Consider the following 23,686-nt stretch of genomic DNA (forward strand, 5'->3'; position numbering starts at 1 on the left):
CAAAAGTAAAGCCAACCACAAACAAAACTATACTGTACTGACAATTTTTTTAAAAAAACCACAGAAATATTATAAGAGTGTGCTTCCATTTTAATCCCGGGTTTAGGGATTTGATTTGCCTTGTGCTCTAGCAGAGGCGTGACTTTTGCCAGCTGGGGATAGGTTCTGCAATTGTGTTGTGAAGTGTTGGTGGTCATTTAGGAAGGCTGTTTGCAGTTTCCCAGTAGTCATACTCAAAGAAGAGGAAATAAATTAGATTCTAGGATCTCCTCTCCTCTCCTCTCCTCTCTCTGCTTCTTTTCCTCCTATCTAGTGATGGGGGTGAAAATGGGGGATAAAGGGTGGGAAAAAGAAGAACCCAAAAAGTAGCTAAGACCAGCTATACTATAATTTGTTAAAAACTGTAGATTTACAATAAAACATCCAAAAAATTTGAGACAGAGAATGCTCAAAATTAGTAGACTTAACTCCACCTTCCTCCTCCTTACCTATTCTCCATTAAGAAATCCACAACGTACTTCTTCAGGCAGTAGAGATGGGCATCCACAAGGCCCGTGTGGAAATGTATCCTAGGGTGCCTGTAGGAAGGACAGGAGAGAAAGGCTCATAACCAGGCAATGTGGATGTTAGTCTGTCGTCAGGTAAGGGCCACGCCTCAGCCTGGAGAGACCAGGGTGGCAGGTACTAATTTTCTTTCCTTTTCTTTTTTCTGCTCCAAGAATTTTGGTTTTTTGACTTCTTCATTTTATTTTTTTGCTTCCATGTATGTAAGTTTACCACATTTATGTCAAATGCCCTATATTTTCAGGACTATATGAAGAAGTGGTGTGGCCTCAATGGCAGTTCCATATTCCACAATTATAGTTACCCACAGTCTGATATATTAAATGGAAAATGCCAGAAATCAATACATTAAAATTTTAGATACACGTGTGGTGAAATCTGGTCCCATGTCACCTGAGACAATGAATCATTCTTTTGTTCAGCTTATGCAAACTTCATATGCTACCTGCCCGCCCAGCTGTCACCTATTAGCCATCTTAGCTATCAGACCCTCTGTCCTAGCAACACAGTACTCTTGTTCAAGCATAACATAGTGGCTCCAATACACAAGAGTAGAGACCCTAGTGATTTGGATATGCCTGAGAGAAGCCATAATGTGCTTCCTTTAAGATATGCCAAGCATGGTAATTCATGCCCTTAATCTCAGCAGTGGCAAGTGATCTCTGTATGCCCAAGGCCAGCCTGCTCTATCCAGTAATTTCCAGGCCAGCCAAAGTTACATAGTAAAACATTGCCCTTAATTTTTTTTTTTTTGTTTTGTTTTGTTTTAAGCTGGGCAGTGGTAGGGCACACCTTTTATGCCAGCATTGGGAGGCAGAGGCAGGTGTATCTTTGAGTTTGAGACCAGCCTGGTCTACAGAGCAAGTTCCAGACAGCCAGGGCTACACAGAGAAACCCTGTCTCAAAACACACAGACACTATATATACAGTTGTTGTTTATTTTAAGAAGTAAAGTTATAATAGGATTTTGTTTATTTTCTTCTGTTTTGAGACATGGGTCTCACTATGTTGCCCTGGCTTGACTGGAACTCACTATATAGACCAGGATGGCCTTGAACACATAGAGATTTTCCTGCCTCTCCCTAACGAGTACTAGGATTAAAGGCATGAGCCACCATAACAAGCATAATAGGATATTTTGGGAGAAAGATTTTACTTACATAACTTTTATTACAGTATATTGTTGTAACTACTCTATTTAATATTAATTTTGTTTATATGCAGTTTTTACTTTTAGATATTATCTCACTATGTCACCCATGTTCACTTTGATCAGTCTGGTCTACAGAGTGAGTTCCAGGACAGCCAGGGCTATACAGAGAAACCCTGTCTCAAAAAACAAAACAACAAACAAACAAACAAACAAACAAAAAAGAGCATGTACTATTCTTCCAGAACAACCAAATTTAGTTTCTAGCACCATATCAGACAACTCACTGCCTATAATTCTAGTCCCAGAGGATCCAGTATCCTGTTCTGACCTTGTAGGGGCACCCATATATACATACACACATGCACACACAGACATACATTCATATACACAAAAAGGACAAATGACCATTAGAACAACAACATAAAGCAATGTGGAAGTCAGAGGAGCTCTCTGTAGCTGTGGGGAAGGGTTGTGGTAGGAGGAAGAATGGATAGGTGACTGGAGCCTAAGGAATTTGTGCTTTGTTCTATAAACAATGTACTCATAGCTGGAAGGAGGAAAGACAATACAGGACAAGTTTGAAAAGCCCAGAGACTGTGGGGAAAGCAGAGGAGCAAGGTTACAGTGGTGGCAGGAGAATGGAGTAAGAGGCCTGAGGGAAGAAAGGAGGTCCCTCAACTTCTTCCTCCAAGGCTTCAGGAACAGAAGTGCAGGAGAGTCTGCGTGAGGGTGAGTGTATAGTCAGAGCAGAAGCCAGGAAATCTGTCACTTGGTAGGATTTCCCCTGAGAAGGAGCAGCAGCAGCAATAGCTTCCCTTAGTACAGACTGAAGGCTGAAAGCAGTTGCTGGGAGGAATGGAAGGAAGGCTGGTCCAGCAGAGACAGGCTAGACTGTAGTGTGGGTTTGAGGGTTCAATCAAGATGGAACTGTGAATTTATAATGATGACAATTTATGCCAGAACCAAGAGTACCCCCCAAAAGCTCTATGTAATAGTCGACAAAACAGATGTACAAAGTAACTAAAAATTGAGGGTTGGGCTAGGGATACAGCTCAGGGGTGGAGAGCTTGCACAAGGCCTAGGGTTTATCTCCCAGCACCAGAGGCAGGGGTAGGGTGGGGAGGTTGGGGATGGGGTGGGGAGGATGGGGATGGGGTGAGGAGGTTGGGGGTGGGGAAGGAAGCTTGTTACCAAGCCCAATGACCCAAATTTGAACCCTAGAATTTAAACGGTGAAAGGAGAGAATCCACTCCCAAAAGTTGTCCTCTGACTTCCACATGCATGTTATGGCAAGTGTGCACAACACAATACAAAAAATTAATAACTCTTCCTCACATATTATATGGAAAAATGAACACTCAAGGCTGCACGAGTAGATATGCAAGAATAAGTAAGGCTATGAGGGGGAGCTAGACTAAATGAAGAAGGAAGAAATGGAAAGGAGGGAGGAGGAGGATGGACACTAGTGTAAGATAGTCACAGAGAAGAGAGACGAAAGGAGCAGAGGAGGAGCGGGAGGATGGAGAAGAGGAGCGAAGGAAGACAGTCCTGGGTGAGGACCGACCAGTCACTAATCACTGTGTACTGAAAATGGTAGTGAAGGTTTCCTGTTTTGTTTGGTTTTCGAGACAGGGTTTCTCTGTATAGCCCTGGCTGTCCTGGAACTCACTCTGTAGATCAGGCTGGCCTCGAACTCAGAGATCCTCTTGCCTTTGTTCCCTGAGTGCTTCTATTAAAGGTATATACCTCCACTAACCAGCTATTTGTTTATTTTTAATTTAAAAATATAAACCTACAAGAACAAAGTCCAGGACTACACATTTTGGAAGCTAGACCACAGAGGAAGGGTGGTAACAGATTCAGTATATCCAAGAAAACAGAATCTTAAAGAGAAAGCTAAGAACAAGCTGATTGTACTACTGAAGACTCAACACTATCGAACTGGCAACATGATGAACCACACAGGCAGAGGTTGGAAGACGACCCTTGCACTCGCCAGCTCATGTAGTCATGTCTGAAGACAAGAGAGTTCTCATAGCCAAGTTTCCTTACAGAATTGAAAAAAAAAATATGGAAAAATAAGAGCAAAAGTCCAGTGCTATTGATTTTAGCGTTTTCTTTTTCCTTCTTTTTGTTGTTGCTGAGACAAGGTTACATTATGGAGCCCTGGTTATTCTGAAGCTCTATGTTCAGCTCTTATTCAGGCTGGCCTTGAATTCACAGAGACCCACCTGCCTCTGCCTCTGCCTCCTGGGTGCTGGGTTTAAAGGTGCTACCACAATTGGCAAATTTTGGCTTAAAAAGATGTCCTTATATGTTACCTATCCTAATCATAAAATGAGAGAAATATTTTGGAATTGGGACTGGTCATGTATCAATAGGGATACTCCTAATTTAGATAAGAATTTCAAGACTTTCCACAAATGAAACAATTGAATTTTAAACCATTTTTTCCCCACTAACTTTAGTCCTCAAAATAGATTTGGCCATGTTTTTTGTAGTCTTGACAAATGTCCTTGTCTCCCCAGATACAACTGCCTAAACTTTCCAAGATAAACTTGTGAACATTTATTTCATTTAAAAAGATATCTTTAAAAGCTTGTTTTTAAATGTTTATTACCCTTTCTGGAAAAAAAACAAAAAACCACCCTTGACCCCTAGAATTTAAAAGTGAACCACATAACATTGTGGGAAGAGCATCATGATTTTCTTATTAAATATTTGGCACAAATACCTTACACTTTTGATCTATTAAAAACACATGCTTGTCAGAAATAAAATGGAGATTCTCTAGAGAATAACTATAAACTCACATTCAGTTGCATAAACCTAAGCTTAGAGAAACTGATTTTCTTTAGCATTCTGGATTTACACCTTTTAAAAATCCCTTTATTGTTGTCTTAATGGATTTTGAGGACTCAGTTTCCATACAGTATCTTTATATTAAACCTGGAGCTCACTAAGTAGACCCCACTGGCCTTGAATAGATAGCTCTACCTGCCTGCCTCTGCGTCTCAAGTGCTGGAATTAAGGCATTTGACAGTGTGCCTGAGGAAAGACGGCATTCTTATTGGTCCAGATGACTGCCCAGCTGCTCTTCAGACAGCATGCCATGCCAAGAGGGGAACAAGAAGCTGTGAGAGTGACAGATGCAGAATTTACATAAAGGGCAGGCGAGAAAGAGGCTCAGTGGGTAAGGTGCCTGCTAGCAAGCCTGACCACCTGAGTTCAATCTCTAGAACTCACCCAAAGGCGGAATGAGAGAACCAACTCAGCACACTGCCCTCTGCCTCCACAGGCACGCCATGGCATTCATGCCAAAGCACACACATCATACCCACATGAATACACATGTTCACAAAATAATAATAAAACAAAAATTATATTCAAAATAAAGGATTATAATAAAGATAACATATCCTATCACCAGATTTTGGCCACTGACCCCAATTTTGCTTTTCTATTTAAGAAAAGAAAAAAATTAACCCAACAAAAGAAACCAGACACCATGTGCAAGCACCCAAGGAGGAAAAACAAGATACAAAACAAAGATAATGAAAACAAGAGGCGTTTGTTGGGTAATCCTGGTCTGTAAGATGGAGATGGAGGGGCTGGAGAGAGCTCAGTGGCTAGGAATAATTGCTGCTTTTGTAGAGGACCCAGGTTCTATTCCTAGCACCCACATAGTGTCTCACAACCATTGGTAACCCTGGTTCTAGGAGATCTGATGTCCCCCTCTAGTTTTCATAAGCACATGTACACAGTGCCCAGACAAACATGCAGGAAAAATGTCCGTACACATAAAAAAATAAAAATGAGTAAATGTCAAAATAAATAAAGTAGTATATAGAATGAACCCATTACTAGGATGTGATGTGATTAGGAAGTTCTATATACTTTACGTCAACCACAAACATATAAGTATATAGGATTTCACTTATAGAAGATATGTAAATTACTCAAATTAACTGACAAAGTAGAATTGTTATTAGATGGGTAGGGAAAGAATATGGAATTGTGCTTAGTGAGATAAGAGTTCATATTCCCCAGATGTGAACCTCCTGGGGCTTTTGTTTCCTAAAAACATGGTCACACTAACACCACAGATGATGGACTATGCTATGTGCTTTCTAGCACATCTTTAAAAGGAGGCTCTCTAACGCTGTCAGAAGGTCAGTCCTTGCTCTCCCCACAGACACTTTGCTCTACTTCAGTGCAGGACTTGGCTCTACCTTGGTAAGAAAAGACACAAGGAACGCTAAGTGCATGCCGTGAAGGGAAGCTGGGATCCTGTCTCAGGGGATAGCATTCACATACTTTTCTCCATTTCACACAGTATAATCTAGTTTTCGTTCCTACTTTCCCATGGTGGGTGGTTTTATTTGGTTTCAAGAAAGGGAGAGCTGCCAAGAAGTCAATCCCTAGGGCTTACTTCTGCAGGATGGATCCCTTAATGACCAGCTCTTCATCCAAGTCTGCTTCATTAGCCATAAAGAGCAGCCTTTTTCCTGTGCTGTCCACTCCAATGAAGTCACGCTGCTCCACTGAATCATATAAAAGAAAGAAAATCAAATCAAGCCATTTGTCCTGCTTGCATGTCTAATCAGGGACAGGGTAGAGAGCTTAGAGGACTCTTAGAATCAAGTAGGCCTGTGATAGGAGGAGGGTCACGATGAGCACCATGTCACATACTACAAAGATTACATACAGCACAAGGGTCAAATATGTTTATATTGCTCTGAAGGGTATCATTAGGTAAACTGGTAAACTTTGAATAAATAGACTAAAGTACTGTAGCAGTGCAATTTCTGGTTTTAAGGGACTGTTTTCTAGGGGAGGGGTGGTTCACACATACTCATTTAAAAGAGTGCACTCGCTGGGCAATGGTGGCACACGTCTTTAATCCCAGCACTTGGGAGGCAGAGGCAGGTGGATTTCTGAGTTTGAGGCCAGCCTGGTCTACAAAGTGAGTTCCAGGGACAGCCAGGGCTACACAGAGAAACCCTGTCTTGAAAAACCAAACAAACAAACAAAAAAAGAGTGCACTCAGTCACAACTTATTTTCAAGTTGTTCCCAAATAATACAGTTTTATATGAGAGAGAGAGAAAACGCAAATGTTAAAAATTGGAAAATCTAGATAAAGGATATATAAGTTCTTTGCACTATTCTGGCAAACTGCTATATTTTAAACCACTTCATAAACATGAAATTATTTCAAAAACAAAAAGTTAAGAGGTAGGCATGATGACGCATGCCTCTAATACTGGTATCTGAAAAACTTAAAAGACCTCAAAGTCAAGGTCAGCCTAAGAAATGAAAGAGGTTGGGGTACTCAGTGGTAGAATATTTGTCTAGCATGCATGAGGACTTCAGTTTGAGAGACAGCAGCAAAGGTCCAAAAGTGGGACAGTCCCCATACAATCCAGTTAAAAAAGCAGATGACTTATCTGTCTACTGCATCTCACAGAAACCACAGCAAGGAATACTCTCTTTCCAAATAATCTAGGTCATAATAAGCTATAGGGCTGCTCTCTATGAAAGTAGGAATTCTATTATTTAAGATTATCCATAGTCAATCAAGATTAACTACATATCCACTATGAAATTATTTATATGATATGGTGCATTCCCCCCTCCATCACAATATAAATACCTCAAAGCTCGATTTATTATTGCTTTCTATTTCCTATAACTCTAACACATTGTTGGAAACTTAATAATATGTGCTTCTTGGCTGGAGAGTCATGTGCTTGGTGCATATGAGGATCTGAGTTTGATCCCTAGCAATCATGGGAAGATGGTGTGCACTTGTGACCCCAGAGCTCTCTGGGGCTTGCTGGCCAACTCCTCTAGCTGAATCACAGAGCCGCAGGCTCAACAAAGATTCTGTCTAAAACACAAGGTGGAGTGATTGTAGAAGAGGTCTAATATTGACCTCTGGCCACCAAATGCAGGTGCACAAACACAGGAACACAGAAAACGCACGCATGCACATACATCACAAATATTCACGTTAGCATCTATACAGTGTGTATTTCTTTTTTTGTGTGTGTGTCTTTTGGTGGTATTTTTGTTTTTTGTTTTTCGAGACAGGGTTTCTCTGTGTAACCTTGGCTGTCCTGGAACTCACTCTGTAGACCAGGCTGGCCTCAAACTCAGAAATTCACCTGCCTCTGCCTCCCGAGTGCTGGGATTAAAGGCATGCACCATCATGACCAGCGGTGTTTTTTTTTTTTTTTTTTTTTGAGACAGGGTTTCTCTGTGTAGCCCTGACTATCCTGGAACTTGTTCTATAGACTGTCCAGGCTGGTCTCGAACTCAGAGATTCACCTGATTCTGCCTCTGAGCACTGGAATCAAAGGTGTGCACCACTGCCACCTGGTCAGTGTGTATATCTAAAGACATGTAGACACAGAAGAAACATAGTATAACAATTAAGAGCTGGGCTTCTAAAGGTAGCCCATGAGGTATGAATCTCATATATTTTATATATTTACAATCATACAGAAATATCTTTATATGTACATTAATTAAACCCTCTATTCTTCAGTTAAATAGGACTAATAGTCATTAATACATAGGTTTGTTATGATTATATGAGTTAACATATGTAAAGAATTTATAATATTATTATCGACCAAGCTATTAAAATATTTAAGTTGCTATAGACACACACCTTTAATGTCAGCACTTTGGAGGTACAGGCAGGTGAGTTCAAGGTCAGCTTAGTCTAGAATAAATTCCAGGATAGCCAGAGCTACACAGTGAGACCCTGTCTTGGGGGAAAAAAAAAAACCCAAACAAACAAAAATTTAAGTTAAAAAATGAAGGGCTGGAGAGATGGCTCAGCGGTTAAGAGACTGCTCTTCCAGAGGTCCTGAGCAACCACATGGTGGCTCACAACCATCTGTAATGGAATCCGATGCCCTCGTCTGGTGTATCTGAAGACAGCTGCAGTGTACTCATATTAAAAAAAAAATCTTTTGAAAAAAAATAAAACAAATTCTTACTCTTATGCTCAATGGATCAAGTGCTTTTATGCAAGCACGAGGACTTGAGTTTGGATCAATCCTCAGTATCCACATAAAAGCTGGGGAAGGTAGCATGTGTGTCTCTAACTCCTGCACTGGGTGTGGAGGCAAAGACAAAGAGATCCCAGTCTAGCATAACAGCAGGTTCAGGTACAGTGAAAGATCATGCCTTAAAGGGGGGATGGGCAGGGGAAGACACATGATGTTAACTTCTGGCCTTTACACATGTACATGTGTGCAAGTAACTGACATACACATACATGTCTCAATATATAACCGAGGCTGGACTTGAACTCATGACTGTCCCGTCTCAGCCTCTGGAGAGATGGGATTACAGCTGCATACTACCATACCTGGTATGCTTCACTGTTGGCTGTAGCTGTTTGTATATCTACAAAAAAGTGTTAATTGTGTAACATTTAGCTCTGGTTGAAGCACTTGAGACCATCAATCACATGGTATCTGATCATCTCATCATATGCAGTGTTTGAATCTGAACGAGGGAAAAATTATACAGTTCTTTCCAAAAATCAAAATTAGTGAAATCTATAGGAAAAGCAAATATGGTCAATTTGAATCTAAATTCTGAAGAAAACTCCAAATGGCACACACACAGCTCTGAAATATATTAATTCATCCATTACATGACAATTTGAGACTAGAGAAAAGTTTGTGACTGTCTAATTATGAGCTATCAACTTAATAGAGGAATAGAAAGATGGTGTTTCTGGATCTAACTTGGAGTGTTTAACCTATCAGTTCTTAGGCTCACAAAAACCTTGAATCACTTGAATGTCCTGAGAGCAATAATTTCCAGCCAGGCAATTTTTGGCTCTGTTGTCACATGGCCTTCCTCCCTGTATTGTTTCTTTATTGTTACCATAGTAACCGGAAACTCTGACTAAAGATTATAGGCTCTTGGAGAGGCTTCTTTTCTGTCTTGCTTTATCGAAGTGAATTCCACTTGGGAGCAGAATGGGTAACCAGAATGTCTACCCATGAAGCAAGACTGTACAAACAAGGCCGAGAAAACAAGTAAAACTGTGAACTTTCATTTCTCAAAAATTATGTCACATTCAAATATTCCTACTTGATTTTTACTTCTCTGATTGACGTTTCTATCTTTTCTACAGTTTTTATTCATTCCAAGAGTAAAACTGTACTCCTACTCCATAAAGAGAGTTACACGTTCAAAATTCTAACCCATTTTATGAAGTCAGCATGATCCTGATGCCAAAACCAGGCAAAGATAGGGTAAATATTTACTCATTATACAGATACAAACAAGCTATACAAATTAAGAACAATTCAAAATTATACGAACAGGAGCAATGGCACAGACAAGTAATAATGTCTGTATGGAGACAGGGTAGGGGGCTACAGCAACTTCAAGGCCAGCCCTACCTACATAGTGAGTTCCAGGGCAGCCAGCAAAACACACTAACCCTGTCCCAAACAACAGAAAACCCAAGCAGGACAGTGGTGGCACACACCTTTAATCCCAGCTCTTGGGAGGCAGAGGCAGGAGGATTTCTGAGTTTGAGGCCAGCTACACAGAGAAACCCCTTCTCGAGAAAAAACAACAAAACAACAGAAAACCCTACTTAAAAACCAGACTAGCCAGGTGCTGGTGGTGCACACCTTTGATCCCGGCACTTGGGAGGCAAAGGCAGGTGGACCACTGTGAGTTCGAGGCCAGCCTGGTCTACAGAGTGAGTTCCAGGACAGTCATGACAGACTGTTTCAGGGTTTCTTTGTTGAACCCTGGCTGTCCTGGGACTCACTCTAGACCAGGCTGGCCTGGAACTCAAGTGATCCCCTTGACTCTGTCTCTCAAATGCTAAGAGTAAAGGCATGAGCCACCACTGCAAGGCAGTAATAACTCTGACTAAAGGAGGATAGCTGATGCTAATGCTGCAGAGACATTCGTAGCTTCTGTTTCCACTCTCACAGAACCTGCTGTTTGCAAACAAGTCACAGTCAGGCTCCTGGATGATGAACTAAATCAAGGAGAAGCCCAGCTCTCGAAGCTGAGCACCCAGGTATCTTTCTCAGTCCTGGGATAGCTGGCGGCCTCTGAGTTAAGAATGACAGCTGTGGTCACAGCAGCACCACAGCCTCTTCCAGAATATTAGAACCAGGCACCTGAAAGCCTGAACAGGCCATTAGAGAAGATGGTAGAGGAAGGCTCCTATGGTGCAATGGAGAGAGAGCACCTGGGTTTTGAATCTACAGACAATGGCAGATGATACTGATATCGAAGCAATGCTTGAGGCTCCTTAGAAAAGGAAAACATACTAAGCAACTCTAAGTCTGAAGAACACTGCAAGAGGAGGTAGGGGCCAAGAGCAGAGACTATCAGCTACAGAGAGGTAAAGTAGGGAACAAGGCAAAGCACAGGCAGGCGGATCTCTGCCTCATTAATTAATTAACTAATTGAAGCAAAGTAGAAATTAATCAAAAGAGTGAATGAAAGCCTTGAAGGAAGTAAAGCAGAAGTAAAGAAAAGAGGTGGAACCGCCAGAAACACTGAAACCACAGGCACGAAAGCAGCCACAGAGTCCCTCTCTGTTCCAAAGTTCAACAGTGACATATGAGTAAGGCTGGATGGAGCTGAAGAAATGGCTCAGAAGTAAAGAGCACTGGCTGCTCTTGGAGAGGACCCTGCTTCTGTTCTCATCATCCACAAGAAGGCTAACAGCCGCCTGTAACTCTAGTCCCAAGGGACCTGAAGCTGTCCTCTGCTCTCTTTGCAAGGGACCAAGCATGCACATAGTGTACAGACATACACAGAGGCAAAACCTACGTGGACTAGCCCATAGCATCAAGTCAAGCAATGATGTTCATGAGGAAAAGTCCCTTCAGGGCTGGCATGATGGTGTATCCTTGTAATCCTTCCACCTGGGAGGCCAAGGCAGAATTCCTTGAGTTTAAGGCCACAGCCCATACTATATATAACGACACCCCAACACAGAATACCCAGATCAACCCAACGACAACAAAAGATTCAGAAAACACAAGAAGCTGGGCATAGTCTCTCAAAAAACAAACCAACAAGAAAACATAAACAAAAGACAAGAGCTCTGAAAGGTTAACATTAATGTAAAATCCTGGGGTATGAGATGTCAGGACAGATTACTGCAGGCACTAGACACCAATAATCCAAATAAGGGATTTCAAAGAGTTTCTTTTCTTTTCTTTTCTTTTCTTTTTCCTTTTTTTTTTTTTTTTTTTTTTGACACAAGGTCTCTTTACCTAGCCCTGGCTGTCCTGGGACTCTCTATAGAGACCAGCTGACCTGGAACTCACATAGATCTGGCTGCTTCTGTCTCCTGAATGCTAAGACTAAAGAAAGGCATGGGCCACACATCACCTGGCACAATAATAATTTTTTAAAACTTGAGAGAGACAGAGACAAAGACAGAAACTCAAAACAGGGCTGCAGAAGTGACAAGTAATTTGCAATAATGAAGAGCCGGTTAGCTGGGTGGTGGTGGCACCTGCCTTTAATCCCAACACTGAAGAGGCAGAAGCAGACAGATCTCTGAGTTCAAGACCAGTCTGGGAGAACAGACTGAGTTCCAGGAGGTGGGGGGGTGGGGGTGGGGGAGAAAGGGGGAGAGAGGGGGAGAGAGGGGGGGAGAGAGAGAGGGGGGGGGATTTTCATTCCTTTTGGAGATACTGGAAATATCCAACTCATGACTAATAAGAATAGGTAAGTCTGCCAGGCAGTGGTGGCACATGCCTTTAATCCCAGCACTTTGGGACATAGAGGCAGGCGGATCTCTGTGAGTTCGAGGCCAGCCTGGTCTACAGAGTGAGTTCCAGGACAGCCAGGGATATACAGAGAAACCCTGTCTGGGGGGGGGGGGGGGGCGTGGAGAATAGGTAGGTCTAAGTGGCAAGGGTTTGTTATATTTCCTGACTTGAGATGTGCCAAAAAGACTTTGGGACAATTTAATAAATTGGATCTGGGGGTTGATTCTTAGCAGCATCAAAAACAAAACAAAACAAAGACCCAACATGGAAGCACTTGGGAAGCACAGGTAGGTGGATCTCTGTAAGAGGACAGCCTGTTCTACATAGAGTTCCAGGCCAGCCAGGGCTACATAGTGAGACTGTCTCAATAAAAAAAAGAAGATAATTTGAACTGAAGCATTACCTAATATGCTAAAATGTAGTTAAGAGTATATTCACACAACTGCTGCAATACATACAAGGAAAACAGAAGCAATAAAACAAGTCAGGATTTAGGAAAAGAAGAGCAGGAAAGAAAAATGTGCAAGACATGGCTGTGAACACTACATATAGTCATAGTAATGTAATCATTAAATATCTAGTTAATAATGAGATTATTATAATGAGGAAACTATATGGGGTTTGAGCAGAGGGAATGGTAACAGAGCTACACCTTTAAGTTCCTGAGTAGCTGTTGATTAACAGACAATTCCTAAGTGAAGAAACAACAGCTACCTGGACACACTGAGCTAAATGCCAAAAACATTAGCTACATGGCTGTCTTAGAAGGAGGAGAAGGAGGACTGTTCCTAATTCTACCATAGTTTGGATAATTATAGAACTTCTTGAATTAAAAAGTTCTGATAAGGGGCTGGTGAGATGGCTCAGTGGGTAAGAGCACCCGACTGCTCTTCCGAAGGTCCAGAGTTCAAATCCCAGCAACCACATGGTGGCTCACAACCATCCGTAACGAGATCTGGCGCCCTCTTCTGGAGTGTCTGAAGACAGCTACAGTGTACTTACATGTAATAAATAAATAAATCTTTAAAAAAAAAAAAAAAAAAGTTCTGATAAACCGGGCATGGTGGCTCCCGCCTTTAATCCCAGCACTTGGGAGGCAGAGGCAGGCTGATTTCTGAGTTCGAGGCCAGCCTGGTCTACAGAGTGAGTTCCAGGACAGCCAGGGCTATACAGAGAAACCCTGTCTCAAAAAAAAAAAAACAAAATAAAACAAAACAAAAGTTCTGATAAAGAAGAAAACTAAATCTAAAAAGAAAGTAAAGGTCAGGTTGTGCTTAGTGGTAGAGTGTATGCAGCGTGTGCAGGGCCCAGCACCATATTAAAACTACAGATTGGCTGGAGTAATGGCTCAGCAGTTAAGAACACTGCTGTTCTGTGGGTTTGAGGACATCCTGGTCTGCATATCAAGTTCTAGAACACACAAAGGCTATGTAGCAAGACAGGCAGAACTATATATACCAATTTATATATATAAGGATGAGTACCACAGGTTTGGTATGCATGGATATGCATGTGTGCTTGGATCCACATGTCCTAGGGCCGATTTCTGACAGATATTGAGAAGCAGGTGCCAAATATTCAATTATCTGAGACTTAAATAGAATGCAAATAGTTTTGAACTCTCTTTTTCATATATAAAAGGATACAACAATTTAATTAATAGCTATAAACATTTAAGCATCAGAGGCTATCTTGATTTCATGTAGTAAACTCCTAGCACAGTATCTACAGAACATGGTAGGTTCCTGATAAATGTTTCTCATATGAAAGGATGAATGACAATAATAATTATTATCAAATCAACAAATTGTAATTAGCTTACCTGGTTTTTTTTTCCCCTTTTGACCTGGAACTGGTTCTGTACTCTCTTGCCCTTTCCTCATTAGCATGGCCAGTGACGCATCATAAGCTCTGAACAGGTCCACAACCTCATGTAAAGCCACATCTGTTACCAGATCGCAGCTCAGGACCAGCACATCAGTCTGTCAAATGAAGACAGAAAAGTAAGTATCACTCACACACACACAGACACATACACACACACAGACCCAGACACACACTCACACACACTCACACACACACACACACACACACACACACACTCACACATACACACTCTCACACACACTCACACAGACACACACAGAGTCAACATCAAAGACAAGCACATCATAACTTAAAAATATGCAAACCATACATTATTTTCAAATCTCTTTTGAACAGAAAACAAAACAAAACAAAAAAAAACATAAAATAAAATAAATAGGGTTGTCCTAATGGAATTGTGCTAGGGCAGGATATGAAATCTCGGCTGCCCCCTTGTGAACCTTAATGGGCAGTCCTGAGACACTTCTGACACCAGACCTTTAGGATAGTTTGGAAACCCATCACACTATTTCTATGACTTTGGGAAAAAATTCTTTATAAAACAATCAGGGGCAGGAAAGATGGCTCAACAGTTAAGGACACTTACTGTACTTTCCAGAAGACCTGAATTTGGTTACCAGGACTCACATGGCTGCATGACAGAGGATCTGATACCTCTTCTGACCTTAACAGACACCTGGCACTCATGTGTTTCACACACACACACACACACACACACACACACACACACACACCTACCTCACATACATAAAATAAAAATAAATCTAAATAAAAAAAAACAAAAATATTTTGCTAAAGTATTAATAATATGTCTCATTCTTTGGTAATTCACATTTTAGGTAATGAACAATTACAATCTGAAGCATATACAAAGTACCCATTTAATATTATAGCAACGTCATACACAAACATTATTGTTGCTATTTTTATGGGTAACAAGAGTGAGGCCTATTCTTGCAATCAGTGACTAGTATACACTCAGCATTTAATAACTGATAAATGAGGTCCTGGGGATGTAGTTCAGTGGCATTACAAGTACTTAGCATGTAAAATTCTACATTTAATCTCTACCTCCAAACTAAACAAGAAATGATGACTGAATAAATCACCCAAGAGCCTCTCAGCCTTAGTGTACCTCCCTTGAAGCTCCCGCGCTGTGAGAGCAGAGTGGAAGAGAATCAAATGCACAAACACAAGAGAAGAAAGCTGAGGCAGAGGTGCAAGGAATTAGCCTGTGTGCCCACAGAGGCTGGAGCAGCAGAGGCACGGGATAGAGGCTGGGCTGGCGTGTGCCGCTGCTGGGAAGAAGTCTCAACAAATCTGAACATCCCCCCACCTGCTCCGGAGACCAACTGTCTTCTTTACAACCACAACAGTCCTGGACCTGTGGCAGTATGGACTAGTTCTGTTCTAGGACAGAAGGACTCTTGCATAATAAATCATCCTTTTTACTGTCTCAACTGGACAATGAATGAATGATTAAATGAATGAATCACTGAAGAAAATATTTCTCATAAGGGTAGAATTTCTGATGACCACCCAATAATTAATTCCAATAAAAACTACAGATGGGGGAGAAGAACATGAGGAAAAGGAGAAGTTGCTATGGGTTAGGTGAATTATAAAAACGTCACCCTGAGGGTTGGCCAATTGCAGTTAAGAGCAGCCCAGATGAAACATAAGGATTATCCATTTGCAGTTCGGCTATGAGAAGTGGTGAAGTTGAAATGTTTTGCTGACTATATAATGGATGGCTGATGTGACCTCATCTTGGCTATATGCCAACGAGACCTGTTGTGCAATTTCAGAGGGTCAGATTTTATATTAAAAGTCTTTCCAGAAGCAGATACAACCAACAATTGGACTGAGCCCAGGGATCCCAATGGAGGACTTAGGGGAAGGACTGAAGGAGCTGAAGGGGTATGCAACCCTATAGGAAGAACAATATCAACTAACAGATCCCTCGGTGCTCCCAGGGACTAAACCACCAAGCAAAGAATATACATGGGTCCATGGCTTGGGTTCACAGCTCCTGCTACATATGCAGCAGAGGCATCAGTGGAAGGGGAGGAACTTCGTCTTGTGGAGGCTTGTTGCCTCAGTGAAGGAGGATGCTAGGGGGGAGAGGCCATGATGAGTGGGTGGGTGCAGAAGCACCCTCTTAGAGACAAAGGGGGCAGGGGATGGGATGGGCGGTTTACAAAGGGGATGCTGAGAAGGGGGACAACATTTGAAATATAAATAAATAAAATAATTTAAAAAAATGCTTAATGAAGGCAATGAGTTATATTCTTCAAGTATTACACAGAAGTAGGAAAATCCATGGGGAAGTTCAATGGTGGTACAAAGAAATTACAAAGGTGTCATTCATCTGTTTATTAAAGAAATCCTGAATCCTTAATTTCCTTACCTATAAAAATATTCTCTTTTTTTTCTAATTTTTCTTTCTTTATTTCTTCCTTGACCATGCTATCATTGAGTAGATTGTTGTTCAACCTCCACATGTATGTGGGCTTTCTTTTTTTTTTATTAGATATTTTCTTTATTTATATTTCAAATGCTATCCCGAAAGTTCCCTATACTCTCCCCCTGCCCTGCTCCCCTACCCACCTACTGCCACTTCTTGGCCCTGGCATTCCCCTGTACTGGGGCATATAAAGTTTGCAAGACGTAGGGGCCTCTCTTTCCAGTGATGGCCGAATAGGCCATCTTCTGCTACATATGCAGCTAGAGACATGAGCTCTGGGGGTACTGGTTAGTTCATATTGTTGTTCTACCTATAGGTTTGCAGACCCCTTGAACTCCTTGGGTGCTTTCTCTGGCTCCTCCAATGGGGCCCCGTGTTCTATCCAATAGATGACTGTGAGCATCCACTTATTCTTATTTAAAGAATCAATGGCATAGTCAATGTCATATCATTTTTAGTGGTTTGTTTCTTCTTGTCTCTTTTAAAATACTTTGTTTCCTCATGAAACAATCTTTAATAAAGAATTAAAAGGTTGAAAAGCAAAGTCTTTCATCCATTCTGAATAAAACACTTTACAGGGTAAGATAAACTCTCTTTTGTGTCTATCTGGTTTCCTAGAACCATTTGTAAAGGGACTGTCATTTTCCAGTGTAGGATTTTACCGTGGGGTTTTTTTCTAGGTCCTGTATTCTACACCATTGGTCCATGTATTTGTTTTTGCAGTATAGTTGAATATCAGTTCTTGTTTTCTTTTTAAAAGACAGAATCTCTCTATGTCTCTCTCTCTTTCCCTCCTTCCCTCTCTCTCCCTCCCTTCCTCCTCTCTCTCTCCCCCTCTCCCCCTCTTTCTCCCTCCCTCTCTCCCTCCCTTCCTTCTGTAGTTCTGGCTGGCCAGAAACTCACTGTGTAGATCAAGCTGACCTCTTATACACAGAGCTCTGCCTGCTGCTGCTTCCTGAGTGCTGGGATTAAAGGCACAGCACGCACTGATTCACCCAGCTGTTGTCAGGTATTTTGGTAATTCCATCTTTGTACTTTATCCTTAGGATTGCTTTGTCTATTCACAGCCTTTTGTGTTTCTATACAAATTTTAATAGTTTTATTTATTTGTTTTTTGGTCCCATATATAAAGTAATTGGAATTCTGTTGATTGTGTTAAATATGTAATTTACCTTTTGCAATACAGTAATTTTTGCAATATGAAAAAAAAAACTACGGATGGGGGCTTGTGACATAGCTCAGTTAATAGTGCTTATCCAGGATGCACAAAGTCACTGGTTCAGTTTCTAATACTGCACTCAAAAAGAGGTAATTTTGTGTTGGGTATAGTAGCAGAAGCCTATAATTAAAAAACTCAGGAGGCTGAGGCAGATGGATTAGGAACTCAAGGTTACCCTGTGTTATACACACAAAACAATCAAGAGCAACTTTATAAGGAAATTAACCCACATCCCCTTTTTTGAGACAGGGTCTCTCTACATAGCTCAGGCTGTCTTAGAACTTGCTCTGTAGACCAGGCTAACCTCGAATTCACAGAAATTCTGCTTCCCCAGTACTGGGATTAAAGGCATGCAACACCACAGGCAGCTTTTTAACTATTGTTGTTGTTGAGTTTCTATATTAGATAGAGGTGCTCCAGTGAAAACTGGATTATCCTCTGCAACAATTTACTTGTCTAATATTGTTAATCCTTTTCTCTGTGCTTTGCCGGATCCTATTAAGCAGCCTGGAGAAAATTGGGACTAGAAGTTTAAATGTGACTAGTCAATCAAGGCTACTTAATATATTTTAAGAAATTTTTGCCTAAGCATTCTACCTTTAGGTTTTGGCATAACAGAGAAGACAGAAGTCTAATGACAACTGACTAGAAAACAAATTCTTAAACTTCAATTTAAATAAACCAGCTATAAAACCAAAAACTGTTTTCTATAACTATTTTCTTTTTGTAAAAACAAACAAACAAACAAAGGACCCACATAAACCTATAATTGACTAGTCAGGAACACCAAGCATTAAGAAATCAGACAGAGGCTGGGCAGTGGTGGCACATACCTTTAATCCAAGCACTTGGGAGGCAGAGGCAGGCAGATTTCTAGTTCGAGGCCGGCCTGGTCTACAGAGTGAGTTCCAGGACAGCCAGGGATATTCAGAGAAACCCTGTCTCAAAAACCAAAAACCAAACAACAACAAAAAAAGGAAATTAGACAGCATCTACACAAACCAAGGAGAAAAAAGTTTGTAGAATCTTAATTTTTGGCATGTGATTTTTCAGTACAATAGCACAGAGCTGCTCCAGTTCATCATAATGAGGACAGCTGGCTGAGGGGGAAAAATCTTTTATTTCCTAGGTTGCTTTAATAAGATGATTGCTTTTGTAAGTTGACTATTTAATGATTAATTGAATCAAGTGTACCTCAAAGTAAAGAAAATTAGTCCAATGCAGATGTCCCTGAAGTGGTGACAAAGTTGTCTTGGGAAATAAATGCTGACCTCATTCAATATTTGCAGAAGTATTTAAATCTGTCATCACTGTGAACACCAAACAAGCAAGTCTTGCATAATTGGGAGCAGGCCAGTGGCTCGTTTCTCTTTGCCTGTAGATGACCCTTTCCCCCCACTGAACTGTTATGTAACAGTCCTCCTTTTCTTCTCTTTAATGTTGTTGGTGTGTCAAGTGTGTTCCTTACCCTGACCCCAAACAGACCAGATTCACTAAGCCTCTCCTTGCCAGAGTAAACAGTAAAAGTTGAGAGTCCGTCTCAGACAAGGGAAGCTGAGCTATCAGGAAGGCTCTAAGAGAATGAAAGCTGCAATCGCCAACTGCTGCCTGGAAGAGGTGTAGACCAGAGTGAATTAGAAAGGCTACTCTCAGCCGGGCGTGGTGGCGCACGCCTTTAATCCCAGCACTCGGGAGGCAGAGGCAGGCGGATTTCTGAGTTCGAGGCCAGCCTGGTCTACGAAGTGAGTGCCAGGACAGCCAGGGCTACACAGAGAAACCCTGTCTCGAAAAACAAAAACAAAAACAAAAAAAAAAGAAAGGCTACTCTCCAGCCTGTTGAGCTGTGTCCAGGCTGTGCAGTGTGCTCCAGATTCTCCAGCTTTCCTGGGCTGTCACCCATGCTGGACTGAGCTTTGGTGATACAGGTATCTTTGAATCATTCTTTGTAAACAACCCCTCACCCATATTCTCGTTAGTAAACTCAGGAGTTAATAAAAATTAAACTCACTGGCTCACCAACTTGGAATTTGGTGGTATCCATACTCTGGTCTGTTGTGGGCTCCCTATCTGAGGTGAGTAGACATATGTTGTGTCTCCTCAGGAAGTTCTGTCACACTTCATGAATACAAAATCTCAAAGGACAACAAGGAATAACTCTCCTCCCTTCATGTCTGTTTGCCATCTGTTCTCTGTAGGGAAAGAAAGGCCCCAGTCTGAAAAGCAGGACCTAGGACAGACTGTTGACCAGCACCTCACGACTGTCTCCGAGACAGGTAAGATTCAAAGCAAGCCAAACATTCTCCTCCTAGCAGCTGTTCCACCACTCGCAGAGGAGAGATTTGCTGACCATCAAAAAGCTGGAAATCCTAGAAGAAAAAAGTCTAAGAGAAACAAAGTGTAAACTCTAATGAGCCTGAGAAGTGCTATTGATTATGTGTGACTTACGAGTCATAAATTAACATGGGTTGTCTGGACTGTGAATTAACATTGATCCAGAATGCAATATCTGAACATACTAGCCTTCAACAATGTTGTCTAACACTAACAGCCTCTTATGCAGAAACTAACCTGCGTCTCCAAAGACACACCTACTCACTATTCCAACAGTCTTCACATCTCATTATAAGCCTGCATCTAAAGAGGCTGGGGTAAGTATAAGGGTGAGAGGCACGGCTTGGAAAGATAATAAATGTGTGCCTTGTTGACAGTATTCAAACACACACAGTCTCCAAGGGGAAGCAGCACTTTAGAATTTAGGAAGAATTCAAGACACCCAGGATTTCAAACTACAAACTGCTGCCAGTTAGTGTTGACTAAAGCAAACAAATTAAGCTCAGAAAACTCAATTACACTGCCACAGCAAGCCCAGAAATATCTCATTACAAGAACATTTTTAATCAAGCCAAAACCATGAAGGAAAACTAGGGGGGAAAAAAAACCCCAAAGTTCAATAGAAAACCGGATGCTTGTTTGCGTGGTGGTGATGGAGGGAGGAGAGCCAAGCTACTGGAACAGCTTTGTTTTCTGGCAGCTGTTCCACGGCAGATTGTGATAAATAATACAATCTGGCAAACGATTTCCTACATCAAGGAAAAAAAAAAACATAGCTCCCCGGGAAAAAACTGCCAGGGCCTAATAAAATACCACGTTTTTACCCACCCATCACTTCCACAAACAATGGCTACGATCCAAAACACCACTCCCTGCTCCATCCCTGCCCATCTGGAACTAATGAATTGCTACTTGGTGTGACTAGAAACAGTCACAATTTACATTTTCCTATGTGGTCCAACTCAATCCAATCTCTCAAAGTATCTGTAAGCTTTTACAAGCTCCACAGTTAACTATAATGGAGACTTCACTAGTTTAGTTTTGGATGAAAATGCTTAGGGAAAAAATTCCCAGTCTGTAGTCCCCAATAGGAAAAGGGCTGCCAGCTTCCAGTTTATTTTCACTGAGACTGAGGTGGTGGGTGCAGGAGGAATGGCTGCTGGGTGTGTTGGTGCACATCTTCAATCCCAGAACCCAGGAGACAGAGGCAGGTGGATCCCTGTGATTCTGAAGCCATTAAGGCTACATAATGAGATCTTGTCTCAACAAACAAACAAACACACTACAACAACAACAAAACAACAGATAATCTTTAGGCCCAAAGCTAAATGCTCTCCATGTGTCCCTTAGCTCAGCCGTAGCATGACTACTATCCAGGCCTGAAATCAGAAGCCTTGTGGGAATAGAGGACTGAAAGTTTCCCTCTCCCACCCACACTCCACTTCCAACACCCACTAGGGATTTCCTCCTTATTTCTGTTGCACTACCTAGTCCAGATCCCAGAATCTTTTCCTAGTCTTTAAGGACTTTAAAAAAAAAAAAAAGATTTGTTTATGTATATGAGTGCACTGTCGCTCTCTTCAGACACACCAGAAGGGGGCATCAGATCCCACTGCAGATGGTTGTGAGCCACCATGTGGTTGCTGGGAATTGAACTCAGGACCTCTGGAACAGCAGTCAGTGCTCTTAACCCTGAGCCATCTCTCCAGCCCTGTCTTTAAGGATCTTTAAAATAAAAATTACCTTAATAAATGCACATATAAAAACATCATACCGCTTCATTAATGAACATTTTTCAGTCTCAGACTCTACACATCTCAGTTAACTTCTTTTTTTTTTTTTTTTTTTTTAAAGATTTATTTATTTATATATGTAAGTACACTGTAGCTGTCTTCAGATGCACCAGAAGACGGAGTCAGATCTCGTTAAGGATGGTTGTGAGCCACCATGTGGTTGCTGGGATTTGAACTCCGGACCTTCGGAAGAGCAGTCGGGTGCTCTTACCCACTGAGCCATCTCGCCAGCCCCTCAGTTAACTTCTGAAAATAGCCATTCTAGTCTTTTGACTTCTAATCTCATATTTATTTAAAAACTTTTTCATGTATATGGTTTGTCTACAAGTGTGCCTGTCCCATCGAGGGCAGAAGAGGCATCAGATTCCCTACAACTGGAGTTACAGATGGCTGCGAGCTGCCATGTGGGTGCTGGACATCAGACACAAGTCCTCTGACAGAGCAGTATGTGCTCATGACCAATGAACCATCTCTCCAGCCACAATTTTCTCATATTTAATTCTTTGCTTAAAGATGCCATAAAACAGTGATCTCTAAAAAATAAAAAGTTGAATTTATTATCACTAAGTTTATGCAAATTTTCATACTAATGACCTGTATGTCCATATTTATTTTTTGGTAAACAACTAAATCCTGGCCGAAAATCTGACATCACAGGGATCAGAACATCCTCCACATTATTCAGAGTGGGCTGACTTTTTAAAAATTATATTTATTTATTTATTTTATTGTGGAATGAGATATAAGCTGTGCTGTTGAAAATGGGTGTCAGGAGACAACTTGTGGGAGTCATTTTTTCTGTCCCCCATGTGGGTCCCAGGGATCAAACTCAAGGTGTCAGGCTTGTCAGCTTGTGTCTTCTTCCAGGCCCCTGACAGTTAGACAGTATCAATGAAGTTGACCATGTTTCCACAGGAGCAGAAAACTAAAACACGACAGTTCGTGACACAGGATGGTCTGTGTGGTGTAACAATATGCACACTGTGAAGTGAGCATGTTGTGTGTTCAGAAACAAGACCGCAATAAAACTAGCCAGCGCAACAGTAAGCACCATCAGAAACACTTTGGATTTGTTACCCTTTTGCTTTGAAATTAAAATTTGCCCATTATGCATTTAAAAATCTCTTACTGCTGTCAACTCTTTCATAAACTCTTCGTTCAGTTATGAGACCCTCAATGAGGTTGTGACTCACAGTGTATAAAGCTAGGGGTTAAATGATACTTTATAAGTTTCCATAATCAAATCCAAGATTCCATAAGCTCTAATCTTTGTTTCTTCAGTCTTCAACCTAGTGTAGGAGACAAGCAACAGTAATCATTAGCTCTTCTGTTGCCCCCTTCTCCTTGTTTAATGCTGGAAGGTTACACTATCCAGTTTGAGATGCTTTGAGGCTGTATACACTGACACAGTGAGAACTTACTACTCACGGAACAGCAGCTCTAGAGGTCACAGGGCAGTCTCTAAAGCAGTAAGACAAAAT

The 23,686-nt window shown here is 41.4% G+C and overlaps 1 protein-coding gene across 3 annotated transcripts in view; it reads right to left on the reverse strand.

Moving 5' to 3' along the window:
• The window catches only part of Eif2b3 (eukaryotic translation initiation factor 2B subunit gamma), a 70,631-nt gene that overhangs the window by 27,744 nt on the left and 19,201 nt on the right, over positions 1 to 23,686 (reverse strand). For 2 of the 3 annotated variants that reach the window (XM_021160234.3, XM_029476762.2), the window contains exons 4-6: positions 14,331 to 14,490; positions 6,150 to 6,261; positions 489 to 578 (exon numbers count right to left, since the gene is read on the reverse strand). In XM_021160234.3, coding sequence (XP_021015893.1) covers positions 489 to 578; positions 6,150 to 6,261; positions 14,331 to 14,490 — 362 coding nt within the window. Of the gene's footprint in view, positions 1 to 488; positions 579 to 6,149; positions 6,262 to 14,330; positions 14,491 to 18,914; positions 19,195 to 23,686 lie in introns of those variants that run through there. The other variant, XM_029476763.2, reaches the window with a different exon arrangement.

The sequence above is a fragment of the Mus caroli genome, unplaced genomic scaffold (genome assembly GCF_978045245.1).
Source record: "Mus caroli unplaced genomic scaffold, Mus_caroli_1 scaffold_6, whole genome shotgun sequence".
NCBI classification, from domain to species: Eukaryota; Metazoa; Chordata; class Mammalia; order Rodentia; family Muridae; genus Mus; species Mus caroli.